The sequence below is a fragment of the Cricetulus griseus genome, chromosome 3 (genome assembly GCF_003668045.3).
Source record: "Cricetulus griseus strain 17A/GY chromosome 3, alternate assembly CriGri-PICRH-1.0, whole genome shotgun sequence".
In the NCBI taxonomy this organism is placed as follows: Eukaryota; Metazoa; Chordata; class Mammalia; order Rodentia; family Cricetidae; genus Cricetulus; species Cricetulus griseus.
Window position 1 is genome coordinate 131283172 of NC_048596.1, and position 18789 is coordinate 131301960.

The 18789-nt window shown below is 45.5% G+C and overlaps 1 protein-coding gene across 3 annotated transcripts in view; it reads right to left on the reverse strand.

Moving 5' to 3' along the window:
- The window catches only part of Pcsk6 (proprotein convertase subtilisin/kexin type 6), a 190178-nt gene that overhangs the window by 54218 nt on the left and 117171 nt on the right, over positions 1–18789 (reverse strand). For all 3 annotated transcript variants that reach the window (XM_035441384.1, XM_027408098.2, XM_027408096.2), the window contains 2 exons: positions 15972–16160; positions 12761–12897 (listed from right to left, as the gene is read on the reverse strand). In XM_035441384.1, coding sequence (XP_035297275.1) covers positions 12761–12897; positions 15972–16160 — 326 coding nt within the window. The remainder of the gene's footprint in view (positions 1–12760; positions 12898–15971; positions 16161–18789) is intronic.

Consider the following 18789-nt stretch of genomic DNA (forward strand, 5'->3'; position numbering starts at 1 on the left):
ACAGAACATAAACAAAGTCATGAAGAATGAACAATACACCATGGAATGATGAATGGACCAAAGAAAGTGTAAAAGAAAGTTAAAAATCCTTAGGCAAAGGAAAATAAAGACACAGCATACCAGAACCTGTGGCACACAATAGAAACAGTTCCAAAAGAACTCCACAGCTAAGAGGGCTTCCGTTAAAAAAGACGGTGAGATCTCAAATGAGGTAACGTAAAGATGTACCTCAGGGTTCTAGAAGAACAAGAACAAGAACAAGCCAAACCCCCACTCAGTAGATGTAACAAGATAATGAAGGTCAAGACAGAAATTAATAATGGAAATTTAAAAATACAAAGAATGAATGAAACAAAGAGTTTGTCCTTGGAAAAGATAAACAATATTGAGAAATTCTTAGCTAAATGACACCAGAGAGAAGACCCAAATCAAGGTTAGAGATGAGAAGGCAGACACTGCAACAAAAATACAATCATTAGAATCCACTTTAAGAAAATACATTCCCTTAAACCAGAAAGTCCAAGAGAAATGGGTAAGTTTCTAGGCACAAAGTGTCTACAAAATTACTCCAAGAGTAAACATTTTAGAGACAACTGAAGAAACAAAGGAAAGACAGTCAGCTGAAAAGTCCCCAACCCAGATGCAGTCACTGTTGGACCCCACAGCTCCTTTAAGAAAAACTAACAAAAATGTTTCACAAACTAGTCCATAGAGCAGAAAGGGAGGACCATTGCTAAAGAGTCTTTACAAAGCCAGCAGTACCCTAGCACTCAAACCCAGGCCAAAGCACAATGGAAAAAGAAAATTATAGCCAACCTTTTTGAAAACACACAGATGTAAAATATTCAATGACACAACACATGAAAGATTATTCACTATGAGCAAATTGGCTTCATTCCAGGTATGCAAGGCTAGTTCAACATACAGAACCCAACTGATGTACCCAACAAGTAGACTTAAAGACAGAAGTGACATCAGCAGCAACAGATACTAAAAAGGCCAGGTACTAAGTCTGATATCAGCTCATGACAAAAACTCTGAAGAAACCGGCAATGTGACAACATATCTGAGCATAATGAAGGCCATGTACAACAGACCCACAGGCCACATAACACTAAATGGGGAAAAAGCCAAAGCATTTTCACCAAAGTCAGGGTCGAGATAGGGCAGGGCCCAGCCTTTCTGTTCTTACTCCATGTAGTGCTTGAAATCTTAGCTAAAGCAGTATGAAGATTTAAAAGAATAATAAAAGGTATACACATATGAAAAGTAGAGGCCAAAGCATCGTTCTTTGAAGCTGATATGATCCTAAACACAAGAGACCCCACCAGAACGCTCTCAAAAGTCACGGACACCTCCAGCAATATAGTAGGATGAAGTCAATACATAAGATTAGTCTTCCTATATGCCAACAATGATATAGGATGAAAAAGGAACCAGAAAATACCATTCAGAATAGCCTAAAAAATATGTTGGAATAGACTCAACCAAGGGAAGTGAAAGACTTCTATAATGAAAAAGATATTTAAATGTTACAATTTCTTGAGCTTTTAATACATGACCATTATATTCACATTCGTTTCCTGCCTTTCCATGCTATGCCCTTGATATAATTTTTTAAAAAATATTCCTAGACATAGAAATATTTTACTTATGAATATTTAGGATATGCACTCCAGCAACAAAAATATTTATTCTTCATTTTTGTGGTTCTGGGGACCGAACCTGGTGCCTAGGGCTTTATACATGCTAGGCAAGGTCCTATCACTGAGATGTAGCCTAAGCTTTTTTTTTCTTTGTTTTTTTGACTGGATAGGCTGTGAACTTGTGATCCTCCTATCTCAGACCCCTCAGTGGCCAGGAATATAGGCTTGGGCATCTATGACCACTCTGATTACACATTGATTTTAACAAGGAGGTCAAATGTGCCAGTGCCCAGTGAAAAATATACACATGTGAATTATCATCCTAATCTCCTCTGTTCCTTTGTAGATTGTTGGAAATAATGCTGTTGAGTACATGGAAAACAGCATATAGTGTGTGTGTGTGTGTGTGTGTGTGTGTGTATGTTCGCGCCCATGTACATGTGTGCATGTGTGTGTTGGAGCTCTACTGGAAACAGGAAATAAGAAAGAGAAATGTTAATCAGAAAGAGTGAATTGCCAGCATTCAAGAGAATGACAGAATTTTAAAAACGTCTTCAATTGTTTCTGTCTGTTTATTACTATGTGAATACAAAGCATTGCACTGTGGAATGAGATACATGGGTCCGATTATAGAGTCATTGAGAGGCATGCTTCATCACCTGCTTCTTCTGAACGCTGATACTCACAGCTCCCAGGGCAAGGGAAATAAATACTAGGAGGTGCTCAACTCTGATTGGTTACAAGCAAGGGCTGAAGCGATCAGTATGATGGGAGTTTTGCACAGACAGAACCACAGGCCTTCCAGGCACTGAGCCTTTCCACTGGAGAGAACATGGAAGCAAAGAGTGAGGGTGCATTACTCTGTCCCATATATATCTCTGGAATGCATTAGGTTTGTAGTCAAGGTATGTGTTGAAGACAGGAGAGATACACCAAGCCAAGACCACTCAGGTCTGCCTGAAGCCAAGTCCAGTTTCTCAGTGGAAAATCCCACACTTCACCTTCACCCTCAGGAGTCGCAGGATATATGGAGATGCAGTGTCCTTTCTTAGGCACAGGGTGTTGAATGGGACATGAACCTTGGCAGGCAGTCTGGCTTGACTTTAAGTGGATGCAGGGCTCTACCTTGTGACCTCGGTGTGACTTCACTTGGGTCTGGGAAAGGACAGCACTTCCTCTCTGTGGCAGCCTGAGCCACCACCTCTTGTGTAACACCAGCTTACTGGAGAGGCCCAGTGTTAAGCTGGAGAGCTAGTGAAACTGGAGGCAGGAGGACCCAGCCACAGGAAGATGAAGCATGTATTTCTCAGAGAGCTGAAGCCTTGCTACACATGGTGCCTGACTTGTCACTTTGTGACCATTCTGGATAGAAACATTTGAAAATGAAGCCAGATGCACTGAGAGATGTTTGTACACGAGGAGCAGCTCACCCTGCTCTGGCTGCACTACTACAGCTCCAGGTCTCTGGCCTCTAGGTGGGCTGAGAATGGAAGCAAGGCCTCTACTTGTAGAAGCCCCGCCCTGAGGGGTGTGGTCCTCGAGACAGCTCCAGTACCAAGTCCACTAAAGACATGAAGAATGAAAAATGAGCCAAAGCTGTGGTACACTGGCATGCAACAGGTACCGCCAGGACAGCCTTCCTAGGAGAGGCCACGCCCCTTTCTTGTGGATGGCACATCTCCACTCAGGTTTAGAATATAGTTTTAAAACTTATTACATAAGCCAAGCAAGTTCAATGTGACAGGTGAGTGCTCCAGCTAGTGTGGTTCAGATGATGTAATTACTTAATAAACCCCAGTTCTTATTTGAGGCTTTTCAAGCACTTTTTGCCCAGCAGATCATTAAGACTGAGCTCTTTTTTTTTCACATTTCCCCCTCCCTCCCTCTCTCCCTCCTTCCCTTCCTCTCTCCCTCCCTTCTTTCCTTCTTTCTTCATTATGTTGCAGAGACTAGAGGAAGACTAAAGTGAATAACACAGATGGGAGGTACCTTGCCATCAAAGCAGGCTCTCAGGGTTCCTGTAAAGAACTGTTTTCTTCCTGGATTTGCTGGCTGATGCCCTGAGGTCAGCAGCCAGGAGAGACCTCTCTACTCAAAAGCCACCTCACCAAGTACCAAGTCACACTCCACAAAAGGGCAGCAGACAGGAACAATATCAATAAGGCTTTCGTTCTCCTGGACCCTAAACCCTAGAATGACAGTGTCACCTTTTCAGGATGAGGTCACAGGAGACGCCATCAGAGCAACCTGAATTTTCCAGCCTTGTTTCCTTTCACTGCACACCAGATGTGAGATGTCCCTACTATGTGACAATGATGCAGTTTTGGGAGTATAAGAATGAGCCATCACATGGTGTGCTTGGCAAGCCTTAAAGTGGGCCCTTCCTCGTTCCTTCAGCCAGAAGTTGCTGCTTGTTCTCATAAATTCTGAGGCTTTCTTCTGGCTCCAGGGTGGCCCTTGGGGCCTCACACATTGTATTGCACAAAACCGAACCCTGCCTGATTAATGTGCTCAACGTAGGCAGTGGTGGCATGTCAGGGTCCCTGAACATCTGTGTGGCATCTGACAAGTAAGGGAACTGTCTCAGCCAATCATGGGACGAGGACTAAATAACACACAGAAGGCACAGGACGTCCTGATTTGGCAGCTGAAGAGGACTCATCCTAGACAGACTTCAGCTGTTTGGTATCCATGCCAGCCAAAGAGAGGTCACCTTGCTTTTATTGGAATCCCTCTGTCCCAGTTTTGGCTTCCACCATGTACCCTGGAAAGCTGTAGCACCCAGTTTAGAGCCCATCCTTGAGCAGGTGAGTGAGGCAAGGCAATGGGGCATCAGGGAGGCTCAGCTGCCATTGCACTCATGGGCTCTTTCTATGGAGAGATGAGGAGAGACTAAGGCTGACTACAACTATATGGAGGGCCTTCAGGTGTCAGACATGGCTGAGTGTCCTACCAAGAGAAGGGAACATCCTACCCAGAAGAAGTGCTATGGTCCTCAGCCATAGTACTTGCCAGCCTTTGCCTTCTCTGGTGAAGACCATGTTGAGGAGTAGCTGGGAAAATCTGTGCAGAGTGAGCTCAACCCATAAGCTGCTTATAGGGACATCTAGGCTCTCTGTGACAATCAATGTGTTCCCACCCAAAGTCACAGGAGGTCAGGGTCAGAAGAACTCATGAGTTTCTATTATGCACCCATGCAATCTACATACGAAGGCCTAGATGCTGAACATGCTTAAGCTTTTCAAGACCAACCATTTCAAGACATAACTTGAGGCCATTCTTGGGACTGTTTTGCACCCAATGACCATATGCTCTCTGTAGCTTGCAGGACATCTGGCCATGTGGTGATTGTGGACAGCTATGACAGTACTGATTAATTTCCCAGCATCCATGGGGTACCTATCATGAACCAGCATGAGGGACAGGAGCACAGCAGGCGTCAGTATGCAGGCAGCATTGACAGGAAAGCAAGAGATGGTTGGTCCTGAAGAATCGGGCAGTTGATGAGCAGCACCTGCCTGGGCAGGAACACAGGTGTGCAGGGCATGCTACTGTGACTTGTGTACCACTGACACACTGAAGCCCACTCAGCACACCAGCACAGACAGTTCCAAAGTATGTTAATGGTTGTCGTGCAATAGCAGATCATCCACTACCCATAAACCCTAGAGAGCTGACATCCTTCAGAGGGAATTTGTAACCTCCAGCCTGCCCTGCCCTCCAAGTCTACATCTCTACCTGGACTTATCATAGATGTCTTCAACTTGACCCTCCCCAAAGGAGTTCTTGACCTCTGAAGCACCTCCATGGTGTTCCTGCTTTAGGAAATGACAACTCCATTCTGTGCAGGGCAAAAACTGGAATCATTGGTCCACTTGTCCCCTCTCATAGCCCACTGACCATCAAATTCCTCACCTGTCCATATTTGATGGCTTTGCTGACCTCCATCGTTACTGCTGGGTCTGAGTTACTGGCGTCTTACTTCAGTGACCTCCTAACTGGCTTCCCCATCTTTGTTTCTCCCCCATCCCCATTTCAATCTATTTGAACTTAGCTGACTCTCGGTTTATTAACAGAGAAGTTCAGGTCTGTGCTCTTTTGATTTAAAAATGACTTGTGGCTTCCCACCACAGCCTGTAATGACCTACACAGCAATGCAGACTGGTTCCATGTTCCCTTGGGTGACTGAATGTGTCATATTCTGTGGCTTTGCCACCTCTCTGTTGTGTGAGTGAATGCCCTGACAGATGCCCTAAGACCTTTGCACCTGACAATACCTTTGCCTATCATGTCCTTTCCCTAGATTGTTTGTGCAGCTCACTCCCTCATCTTGTTCAATTTACTCAAACATCTCTTTCATGAAGCTTTCCATAACTACCCTGTCCTGCCCTGAACCTCTCATGCATTGCTGGTGGTGTCTGACATGGTACAGTCAATGTACCATGAACAGTTTGGCTATTCCTTGACATGTTAAATTCAGAGTTACATATGGCTCATCAGTTCCACTGCCATGTTTATAACAAAGAGAAATGCAAACATACTTCCACACAAAAACCTGTCCCTGAATGCTCATGCAAGCACTATTTGCAATGGCTAAACCCCATCTATTTGTCTTCTCTCTGCTTCTTACTATCAAATGGACAGCAGCCTCCTGCTTGCGGATATCACTTAATGGCTTGTTGTCCCCAGGAAACCAGCCCAGGCCTGTTCTGATCACCATTCTCTCTTAGTCCATATGCAGTGAGTGTGTGATGAACAAAAAGCTGTGTTCTTGAAGGAAGTGTGGGTTCTTTACAGAAATTGATGAATTTCACTCAGTAATGCTTTGAGATATTTGTATACCTATCCAAATCAGCCTATATTTTTTGTTTCCTACATTGATCGATTTCCTATCACTCTGGTTTTCTTCTAGTAATTTGGAAGGGCAACATCAGCTTTTGAAATTTGGGCAATCTGTTTACTATATGAAGATATTTGATTCTGTATGTGTCTGTCAGTGCTAACAATCAAATGTGACCTATTGGCTGGTGTGTGTAGGAATCTGAGCAATTTTATTTCTCTTTATTTTTGTTCTCAACATGTTTTTCTAGAAGGAACACTGATGGGACCATGATGAGAAGTCTGCAGGAGGTCATGTCTGAGCTACAGCAATGGGTAGCTCTTCAGAGCACATAACAGCAGATGTAAAAGCCCTGTGGTGGGATGGACCAACAATGTTCAGGGGACAGGAAAGAGGTCAGAGGAAACACAAAGGGCTGAGAAGGACCGCCAGGTTTTCCTGGCTAGTTAAGAGACTGGGTATTGCTCTGAGGGCTATGGAAGACCAAAAAGTGGTCAGTAGGAGTGTGGTCATCTCCAAGGGCTCAGGGCTTCTGTGTAAGCGGCTGTCACTGCTCTATGTAAGGCAAGAAGTCCAAAGGAAGTGAGCGTGCAGAAGCTGGGTGGGATGAGGTAGACTGATGCTTATAGAACCGTGGCTTTCAACCTTCCAAATGCTGCGATGCTTAAATACAGTCCCTTATGTTGTGGTGACCAACCATAAAATTATTTTTTGTTGCTTCCTAACTGTAATTTTGCTACTGTTATGAATTGTAATATAACTCTGTTTTCTGATGGTCTTAGGCAACCCCTCTGAAAGGGCCATTTGACCCCCAATGGGATGGTGACTCACAGGTTGAGAACCACTGTTGTTGCAGGGTCAGATGAGGGAGGAGGATGGAGAAAACCCAAATGTTAACCTGGGTTTGGGCAGAATAAGCATGCTGACAGAGAAGTTACTTATGCTATGGGGGATACAAGGAACAGCTACTTAGGAGATCTGTGTGAGATGCTTGGAGCACAGAACCTGGTAGAGTCCAGGTGCACAGCTCAGGAGGCTACTGGAGGGCCTGGGATGGAAAGGGGGAGGGATTTTCAGGCTTGGATACCATCATCTGGTACTGAGCTGAGTGGCAGTGGATAAAGTCCCTGGGCAGAAGATACCATCAGGGAACCTGGTAGTATGTTGGGAGATGTTAAGGAGAGGGAGCATCGAGAGATGCTCCTAGGGGTTAGTCTGAGCCTGTGAGGTGAGGCTTGCCCTGCTCTTAGCATTCTGCTTATATTGACAGACGTCATCCTGTAGCTTGACCTGGTGGACATCATCATTCCATTTCCTTTTTCTGTGTGTGTGGGAGGTGTACATGTTCACACAAGTGCATGTGTGTGTGTTTGAAAGCCAGAGGTTGATGGTGGGTGTTTTTCTTTATCATTCTCCACTTTATATTTTGAGATAGGGCCTCTCACTGAACCTAGAGCTCACCAATTCATCGAGGATGGCTGGCCAGCAGGGATCTTCCTGTCACAGAGCTCCCTTCACTGTGATTACAGACATGTGTCACAGTGCTTGGCTTTGATGTGGGTGCTAGGCTTCCTCATGCTTGCACAGCTGGAGCTTTGCTGACTGAGCTATCTCCTCAGTCTATGTCATCCTATTTTCTAAGTGAGGAGACTGAAGCCCAGGAAAGCTAGTGCTTTGCCCAAGGTGGCAGGCATCTGCAGGAGTTTGGCTCCCAAGACCAGAATTTTAATCACTGTACCATGTGACCTCAGCAGAGTGTGACTGTGTTGGGTAGTTTTTATGTTCACCTGACACAAACCAAGACATATCCGGGAAGAGAAACCTCAGTTAAGAAAATGCCTCCATCAGAACACCTGTAGGTATGTCTTTAGCAAATTTTCTTGATTAATGATTGATGTGGGAGGGACCAGCTCACTGTGGGTAGTGCTACCCCTGGGCAGGTGGTCCTGGGGCGTAAAAGAAAGCAGGCTGAGCAAGCCATGAGTAACAAGTCAGTAAGTGGCATTCTGCCATGGCCTCTGCTTCAGTTCCTGGCTTGACTTTTCTCAGCGATGGAGCATGATCCGAAAGTGTAATATGAAATAAACCCTTCCCTCATCATGCTTTCGATAGTTTTTAATCACAGCAATAGAAACCCAACTAAGACAGGGGTCAGTCATACTATTGAAAGAGGCTTGGACTCAGTTTGAAAAGCTAACAAGAGTCAGGAACACTAGCTTAGGAAGCAGTGCCACAGCCATAAGCCTGACCTAGATAGGGCAGGAATCACTGTATTCTGCTCATGACACAGAGCAATGACTGTGGCCCAGAGAGGTGAAGACATGCTGCCAGCCTCCATGTGCTTCTGCCCATAGAGCCAGCCTCATGGGCAAGCAGGTCGGCAGGCTGGTACAGGCACAGGAATTCTGAGGTACCCAGAATGGTGTGTGCTTGACCCGGTGGCTGGCACGAAAAAGCAACCTCAGATTTTAATGCTAGGCTCCTAAGCTTTGGGGATTCTAAAAGAAACAATTTAAGAGCCTCTGCTATGAAAATGGGAAAAGTCATTAAAATTTTATGCTTTCATATTTTTAGACTATATCGATATTTTCTTATAATAGTTACTTTAAAGTCAGAAAGTGAATTTGAAAGAATCCTTACAGATGACTTGCTCATTTAAAGTAAACCCTTTGGATACAGCACACCACTGCTCCCACCCCCTGTAAAACAACAATACGACACACTTGAAGCTCTACTTTATAAGAATTGGAAGTGAATTGAGGTAAGAGGATTAGACATTCATATGTTGACTGAGGGAAGGTGGGTGTCTTAATAGAAAAAGGGGCAGGAACAAAGCAAACCTCAGAGAAATGTTCCACACAACACTAAGACTCCAGCCCAGTATTTAACTATGAACCCACAGAGAACTATGGGGGAACTGGCCTCTGTGGGTGACTACAGGATGGGATGGTTACCCAGCTTTTTTTCTTGATCCAATTCCATCACCCAGATCAGTGCCTGGCCCTCAGTAGTTACTCTATAAATATTTGTTAAATAGATATTAACTAGGAGGAATTACAGAAAGACGTAAAAATTATCAGATACAAAATTCTAGGGGCTGGAAAGATGGCTCAGTAGTTAAAAGCATTTGTTGCTTTTTCAACGAGCTGGAGCTCAGCTCCCCGCACCTATGTCTGGTGTTTATAGCTGCCTGTAACTCCAGCTCCAGAGGATCTGACGCCCTCTTCTGGTCTCCCTGAGTACCTGAACACACATGACATACACTCACATAGACATGTACACACACACACACACACACACACACACACACACACACACACACACACACAAATAAAATAAATCTTAACCAAAAAAGAAGCAAGCTAGGTAGGTCTGAAGAGGAGAGAGAGAGAGAGAGAGAGAGAGAGAGAGAGAGAGAGAGAGAGAGAGACAGAGAGAGAGAGAGAGAGAGAGAGAGAGAGAGAGAGAGAAAGAATAAGTTCAGTGGTTAAGATCACCGGCTGCTCTTCCAAAGGTCCTATATTCAATTCCTATCATCTACACAGTGGCTCACAACCATCTGTAACTCCAGTTCCAGGGATCTAATGCCTTCTTCTGGCTTCCACTCCCACCAGGCATGCAAGTATGACACAGATGACACAGACAGACATGCAGGTAAAACACCCGTGCACATAAAATAAAAATTATAAGTAACAAACAAACAAACAAACAAAAAACAAATGCTTCATTAAGAATAGCACCCAAAAGATAAAATACTTAACAATTAGTTTGGGCAAGGCAGTACAAGGCCTGTATACTGAAAACTAAAAACAAAATATTGCTGACTGATGAAATAATGAATAAATAAAGTGAATAAAAGGGAAATTACCCATGTTGATGGGCTAGGAGAGTTACTAGTTCTCATCCATCCATCCATTCATTCATTCATTCATGTATTTATCTATCTTCTATCTACCTATGTATTTATTTATCTATTTATTTTGTTTTTTCGAGTAAGGGTTTTTCTGTGTAGCTCTGGCTGTCCTGGAACTCGCTCTGGAGACCAGGCTGGCCTCAAACTGGTAGAGATCCACCTGCCTCTGCCTACTGACTGCTGAGATTAAAAGCCTGTGCCATTATCACCTGGCAAGAGTGACTATTAGGATGTATTTAACTGCTACAAAAGCTAACAAAAAAGAAAAAAAAAGAGAAAAGAATGAAAGGAAAAAAATCCACAGGGTCATCCTAAAAGTCATATAAATTTATAAGAGATTCAAAACAGCCAAAACAATTTTGAAAAATAACGAAGTTGGAAGACCTTGAATTTATGAAGCCATGCAATGGAACAGAGTTGAATGTCCAGAATAAACTGCTGTACTCATCACCAGTGGATTCTGATAGCAGTGCCTGGACTGTAGGATGGAGAAAGAAGACTCTTTCATAAACGGTGCTTAGAAAAATGGATTGCCTTGTGCAAGAGGGTGATCTGGCTCCTCTCCTCAAAACACAGGCATTGGTGTCTTATTTTTTATTGCTGTTATCAGATACCACGGCCAAAGCAACTTATAAAAGAATGTGTTTAGCTTGGGGGCCTATAGTTTTAGAAGGTTAGATCATCACCGTGGGGAACATGGCAGCAGATGGCAGGCATGACACTGCAGCAGCAGCTGAGAGCTCACATCTAGATCTACAAGCACGAGGCAGAGTGAAAGCTCATTGGGAATGGCAAAGCCCACCCTCAGTGACACACCTGCCCCAATAAGGCCACACCTCCTAATCCTCACCAAACAGTTCCACCAACTGGGGCCCAAGAATTTAAACATATGAGCTAGCTAATAGGGGACATTCTCATTCAAACTATCACAATTAGCTAAGTTGGACCCAAAACCTAAATTTTAAGAGCCCAAACTACAAAATCCTTAAGGGGAACACAGGAAAAAAATGTCTGTGCCATTGGGTTAGTGTGCTGGTTTCAACTTGACACAAAGTAGAGCTGCCCAGGAAGAGGGAACCTCAACTGAGTAATAGCTTCCCATCAGACTGGCCTGTAGGAATGATGTGGAGAACTTTTGTGATTAGTCCCACTCTTGGGCAAGTGGGCCTGGGTTACATAAGAAAAGTAGACAAGGAAGCCAGGGGAACAAGCCAGTAAGCAGCACTCCTCCATGGCTTCTGCTTCAGTTTCTGCCTCCAGGTTATCGTCTTGAGTTCCTGACCTGGCTTCTCTGGACTCTGGCCAAATAAGCTTGTTCCTTCTCCAAGCTGCTTTTGATCATGCATTGTGTTTATCACAGCAACAGAGAGCAAACTATGACAGCCAATTTATATGTATTGATACCAAAGAACAAACAAGAGAAACAAGATAACTGGGTCTCGTTACAAAGTTCTGTACATGAACACAACCTACATGTACAGAGAAAAATATTTTTAAATCATATACATGATAAGAATTCCTACAACTCAACGACACAAATTCAAGGAACCCAATTTTAAAAATAGGCAAAGGACTTGAACAAACATCTCCCCAAAGAATATACACAAATGAACAACAAGACTTGAAGAGATATTTAACTTCCTTCATCATCAGGGAATTGCAAATCAAAACCGCAGATACCGCTTGACACCCACAAGGATGGTTATCAGCACAGAGAAAAGTAAATAGCAGCACTAGGGAGGAGGTGGGTCCCACTTCCTTGACACTGGTGAATGCATAACAGTGCCAAGAGTCAGATCCAGCAATTCCACACCTAGGTTTAAAGTTGGGAGAAATGAAAACCCATGTCCATGCACAAGAATGTTCCTACAAGCCCAATTCGGAATGGCTAGATGGTGAAACTAACCCGCGTTTCCATCAACCAGTGACCAACAAGGAACGGTATGCTGCCCAGTGGAGTATTATTTGGTCAAGAAAGCAATGAATTCTGATATATACTATGCCATAGATCGATCTTGAAAATAATGCTGAATGAAAGAACCCACACATTGTATGCTTTCATTTATAGGAGATGTCCAAATGGAAAAATTCAGAGACAAGAAGTAAACTGGAGGTAGGCAGGGGTACAGGGTGGGAAGTAACGGGAGCAACTACTGTAGGTACAGCCTTTGCTGAGGGGTGAGGTGTTGTGGCATTAAATGGGACCATTGTACAAGACACGTCATGAATGTACAGAAGTTACTAAACTTGAAATGATTATGATAGGAATTGTATTCCCACAAGACAAAGAAAGACTTACCAGCAACACTGCTGTTAAGGTTGAAACATAAAAGAGGTTGTGAAATCCTGAGAGCCACTGACCTTGTTTCTCTGGGTTTCGGACCTGAGATGGTATATCCTGAATTTCCAGAGTCCATTCCCCTTCAGCCTTTTCTCCCCAGCAGTGGACGGTCATGAATTCCCAGTTCGTGAACCCTTCATTGGAAAAGTCCAGCAATCTGCAATAGGAAATGCCACGTTAGAAAGTGAAGGCTCTGTCTGGGGAGCCTTCTGGGGACAGAAGGGGCAGCTCCAGGAGGACTCTGACCCACCCACCTGAGGGCAGAGGTCAGCTCTCTCCTTCTACCATGCAGGTTCCAGGGAACCGAGTTCAGGTGGGCCTGTAGGCAGGTGCCCTTATCCACTGACCCATCTAGCTAGCCCTGTTTTCAAAGTCTTACAGCTGAAGTCCACCTCCATCACCTCACAGGACAGGACCTTCCTATATTTGGTGAGGCATGGTGCCTCAAGTGCCCAACAACAACCGAGGACTGGTCCGTGTGTCCCCCTGGGAGTGGTCTGGGGAGGAGGAAGAGAAGGCTTTCTGTACACACTCCAGATGGAGCTCCCCCACTCTTTGGAGGTTTGATGTCTCCACTAGCCCCTGGACCTTAAGCCTCTCCCATTTTTCATACTTAGTTCAGACAGAAACAGAAGAAACTGTTAACACTAATTTCCTCTTCTTGCAATGCTGTGGGATTGAACCAAGACCCTGTGCATGCCAGGAAAGCAGCCTACCACTGAGCTACATCCCCAGCCCTTTTAACTTATGCATTTCTGTTTGGGGATAAGAATTTGCATGCAGGACTGGACTCTTCTACTGTTCATCAGAAGTTAATATGGATGATCTGTTCCACTCTGCCTCGGAGGCTCCTTGAACACTGGAAACAGCATGATGCCGTGCAAAGGAACAGTCTTTACAGTAGGAACAGTGCTAAGAAACTGCCAAGGTCAAGGTTGACTTTCACACAAAGCCAGGAGGAACCTGACACATTGGGGCTAAAACAAGGACAAACTGTTTTGTCGATGCTGAGGCCCTTAGGAATGCCAACTTTCAATGTTAAAAAAAAAAAATACCCCCCCCCCACAAAAACCTGGCAAGCTGAAATGCCTGCAGAGCCCAGTAAGATGTGAAGTAAGGTAGAAGTAACGGATCCCCAAACCACAATCTTGATATCATGCACAGACTCTTGGCAAAACACCAAATCCCCAAGACTGCCAGGTGGCCTCAGGGCGGTGCTTTCAAGTGCTTACAGGCACTCCTAGCAACTGGGGAGTTCCAAACAAACCCACAGGACCTGCTCTGGGTTGCAGGGAGTTCAGACACCTGGGCTGATAGAAGAAGATGAGTGACAGGTTGGAGGAGAAGGAAAGCAAGGTTGGCAGCGGGCCTGTTGGATGCTGGAAGGATTTTACAGGTCAGAGGGCTCGATTGATTTCAGGGGGACATGAACAGTAGCCAAGAGTTTTCCTCTAATATCATATTTGGTTCTTATAATATTCTTAATGTTCATGGGTAAGTGGAATGGCATATCCAGATGAGGAATGAGGAGAGGCCAGCTGCCCTGCTCCCAGAAGGAACCGGGTGGGCTGTGCAGAGGCTGGAGCATAAACTTACCTCTCCAGGCTCCAAAGCACGAGCTGTGTATCCACTGTATCTCCCCAGCCTACCACCTGCTCCCAGTCCCTGGTCCCTGTGCTTCCCTGTGGCCTCAAATACCCACACCAGAATCTCTCAGGCAAGCTTCACCTCGGTGGAGTTCACAAAGGGGTCACAAACTCTGATGCTTCCAGGTGTAAGCACAGCTGGGAGTAGATGGAAGCTGGCTCTAACACAGGGCAGGGGGCAGCATGGGTTACCTTGAGGAAGACTTGCCCCCCACTAGGCTCTAGCATGGAGCAGGCATCATGGGGTACCCTGAGCAGACCTGTCCCCACTAGGCTGTAGCCAGGCTGTGCTACTACAGTGGGTTCAGAGATCACAAACTTCCAAGTTTTCAGTAAATGCTAGAATTGTAGATCTTTAGACAAAATTTTTAAAATGGGGAAGCAAAATGCCTTCAAGCTTCAGCTTGCTGGCTGGCACCTTCAAACCACATGTGCTCCATATGGTCTCCTGCATGCAGAGGCTGAGCAAGGCTGAGTGTGGCTGAATGTGGCTGAGGTGGCCTTCAGGAGAGGAGATACCTCCTTCTGCTAGGAAAGTGGGAGCTGGTAGGGGCTCCTGGAACCCATCCATTACAGTTGTTCTAGGGTTGACTCAACTGTCCTGAGGACAAAGCTGATGCCAGCCCATGGCCTGCTGCTTGCTGCCCATCTGTGGGCTGCAGATAATGGAAGTCACATAAAGGGGTGGAGGCACAGAACAGACTCCCTCTTCTTGGGACAGTGGTCCTGGCAACCTTTCATTGCTCTTTGATAGCTGTCTTATGCAAGAGGAGTGGTCAGAGGGTCAAGAAAAATGAATCCTGCCTGGCTTGTGTATGAGCATTTCCCATATACCTTGCTTCCCAATCTCCCAGGCTCCCTATATTCCAGGTAAGGGCTACAACAGGCAGGGCACACCTAGTCGTAGGTGCTTCCTCAAGGGCTGAAGAACACATGCACGTTCTAGAAATACTGGTTTGTCTGTGACCTCTGAAAGGGACAATATGTGCCCTAGCAATCCCCAAGTTCCCTCAGGTTCCTAAAAATGCCTCTGCTCTATTTACCTGAAAGCTATTAAAGTTCACCCAAGCACTAGCCTTCATGCTGTAACTGCACTCAAGCCATAACCGCACAGCACAACCTTCCACAAACCCTGCAGGAACCTGAGGAAGCTCCAGCAGCCCCAAATTGGAGCTCAAGCCTTTGCAGGGGGGAGGCTGTGGAGAAGAGCCTGGGAACCCTCCCTGTACATCACCAGCCACTCATGGAACTGGGTGGGGATGCTCCCAGAGAAAAACAAACCTTGGGGGTACTTAAGTGCCGACTGAACAGGATGGTCACGACCTTTAATGCACTTCCAGGAGCAATGGGGACATAACATGAATGCTACCCTCACAGCACCCCCAGTGACAGGCTACAACTCCTATCACTTTTTCTTGAAGATTAAGGTTTCACAGGTCTGTTTCAAAGACCCTGGTCTGCTCTTCAGGGTTATGTGGGTCCTGCCTGTATAGACCCAGAGAGAACTCCCACTTCCCTGTGCAGGGTACTTTGCAGAATGGATAGGGCCTTCATGAGGGGCATATCCTAGAGAGAGTGGCCTTACCTCTTTGCCAAAAGTTGAGACTTGGTTCCAGAGGGAGAAATCAGGTGGATCTGGAGGTCTCCCCGGCGTGGGTGTGAGATAGAGATGCGAGCTACCACATGCTCCAGGTAGACCACTCGCTGGTCTGAGTGGTCGGCACAGGCATTGGTCAGGGCCGTAGTCCGTAGCACCTGCACTATGGGGATACTCCTGGAGAGGAAAAACAAGCACAGTGCTGTGTATCCAAGTCTTAGTCTCCCACAAGGAGGGCCATGGATTCCAGAACCCCAGTCTGTTCCTCCCCTACTATGGCTTCTAGGTTCTGGGAGTCTTCAGTGGGTCACAGTGGTCTGACTTGGGTGCTCCATTTTGACTACTGCTCAGGAAACTTTGTAGTTCTAGAATTTGTTTATGGGTCTTCATGCACACTTGGGGCCAATGTATCTGGAGACCTTCCTTTTGGTACCCCGAAGGTACCTCTCTTTAAATAGCATGTGGCCGGCTCCCTCTTTCAAGAGCTTGAAGATTACAAGGCTTTATCCTTGGAGATAGCATCATGAATGCTGATCACCTAGCACAAGGCACTGTCCGGAAAGCTTACAAAGATTAAGGCATCCATTCAGGGTGAAGGAAGGACTGCCCTCAATGTCATGCAGCTCCCGAGAGGCAGAGCTTCCCTCTCTGTGCCATGTCTCCTTGGGTAGACCCACAGTCAAGAGCTCGAATTTGCTGCAGCCGATCTGTTTCCAGTCATCCTGCTGGAAGACTGCCAAGCCATTGCCCCATGAAGGAAATGAATGATGGCACTTTCACAACCCAATGGCCCTTCTGTCACATGAGATGGAAGATGAGGGCAAGCACATCTCAGGTCACTCAAAAATCATTCCCACCAGATTTTGGAGGTGCCAAACCTGGTGCCCCACAGCCTGCTTTCAGGGCTCACATCTCTAAAAGCTTGGCCCCCTCCCTACCAATTTGTAAACAGAATAAAGATGGCATCCTTTGGTAGAATCCTGATTGCCACCCAATAGCACGTTAGTAATTCCCTGCTACATGGCCTGGGCTGGGTTTATTATAGGAAGGCTTTTCCCTCTGTGCAGGGTTTCACTCCAATGTGTGCTTGGAGTCTCTTAGGAATGGTATCTCTGGGCTCTACAGAACCAGAGTCACAAGAAAGCATTCAAAACAGCTAGAAGGAGTGATGTAATGCCCCTGGGACTCTGTAAAAATTTGAAAACCACACTTGGCATGTACCATAAATTGACTTAGAGGCTGGCTTCTTTCATCACTTTCTTCAGGTTTTACTGTCTGGGTTTACTGGTCAGGGGCCCCACCAATGTGGCAGATCCAGGATAGAGCAGAAAGTTCCAAAGAGGCCCAGGCCTTGCAGGGCTCACATAGAGGGCCCACATACCCTACCAGGTAGTGTTCACCTATAGCACCCAGCCTATGTACTCAAAATGCAAATGTGTTGTGACAAGGGGCTCCTTAGCAAAGGTGGGCAAACAGGGTCGACAGTGCCCCTCCAGGACTTCAAAATGTGATGTCACAAGACCCAGGACTGACCTCACTCTTGACCTGCTAACACTTCCCCAAGTAGAATAGCAACATCAAGGCAAACAAAGTCCAGATCACTATTAAAGCACTGTTCTCTCCTTCAGCCTTTTGCTAACTGTTGGAGACAGCAATCCCCATACTCTAGAAATAGACTTGGAACCCTACGGAAACCTGGATCCCAAGGATAAGGACACAAGATTTAAGTGAATAGGAGTATGATGAAGAAAACACAGCTAAACATCAGTCACCTGGCAAATGCCTCACAGCTATAGCTCGGGGCTCAATGCACCCAAATCTAGAGGAAAAACTCATTTCACTCAGCCTCACTAGTCTTAGCGTGACGGCTGAGGGAGAGGAATCTGGGCTGGTCTCCCCCACAGGGAGCCACCCTGCTGCTGTGACAGGAGGGTGGGTTGGTGGGCAGTGCAGCCCCTGAAGGAATTAATGGCGTCTCCTGTCTAGGTTTTCACAGCCAAGATATTAAACTCCACTGGGGTTGGGAACCAGCCTGCCTGGGGCACAAAGCTAACTGTAACAATTAGTTTTTATGTGAAATCTCTTAACTGTGAAATCACTCAGTTAGCCACCAGGACTCCTCATTCCTGCAAGTTCCAGGGGAGGCTGGTAGCTGGGATGCTCCTCCATGCACGGGCAAGGTGTTTGTTGTCCTCCTCCCTGGGCTTTACAGCTGCTGCTGCAGCAGCAAATAACCTAACACTCCAAACAAAGGACTCTTGCATTTCTTAATGAAAAGCAAAAAGAATGAGGCTTTGAAATGGTCAAAACATCCAAGCTGCAACTGTCCTGGCTTTGGATAAAAACTCCAAGTCACAGAGCCAAGTGCTAAAAGCCATTACTTGTAAGATTCGCTTAACTCTGAGACAGAAACTAAAAGAGCTCATGAAAAGGATAGAGCTTAAAAAAAAAAAAAAAGGGAATTATTCCCTACCCTGCAATCACTGCAAAGACAATACAGAACATTTAAGTTAACTGTAAATTTAATTTTTACCTTGGTTTAAAGATTCACAGGGTCTATACTTGTCACATGTATCCTGTTCTTTAATCATGAAAATTGATTTAAAGTCTCAGACTGCAAAGGCTTTTCTGCAATTAAATTTTGAAGTTGTTGTCTTGTATGGAGTCATCTTCCCTGAGTGTTAGAGGAACTCAATGAATTAAAGGACCAGCCTTTGCTTAACTGAGGGACACTGGGGACTTGGATGAGAGCCCTAATGACACAGACATGCCACTTCCCATCAACTGATTACGCTTCTCCAGATGT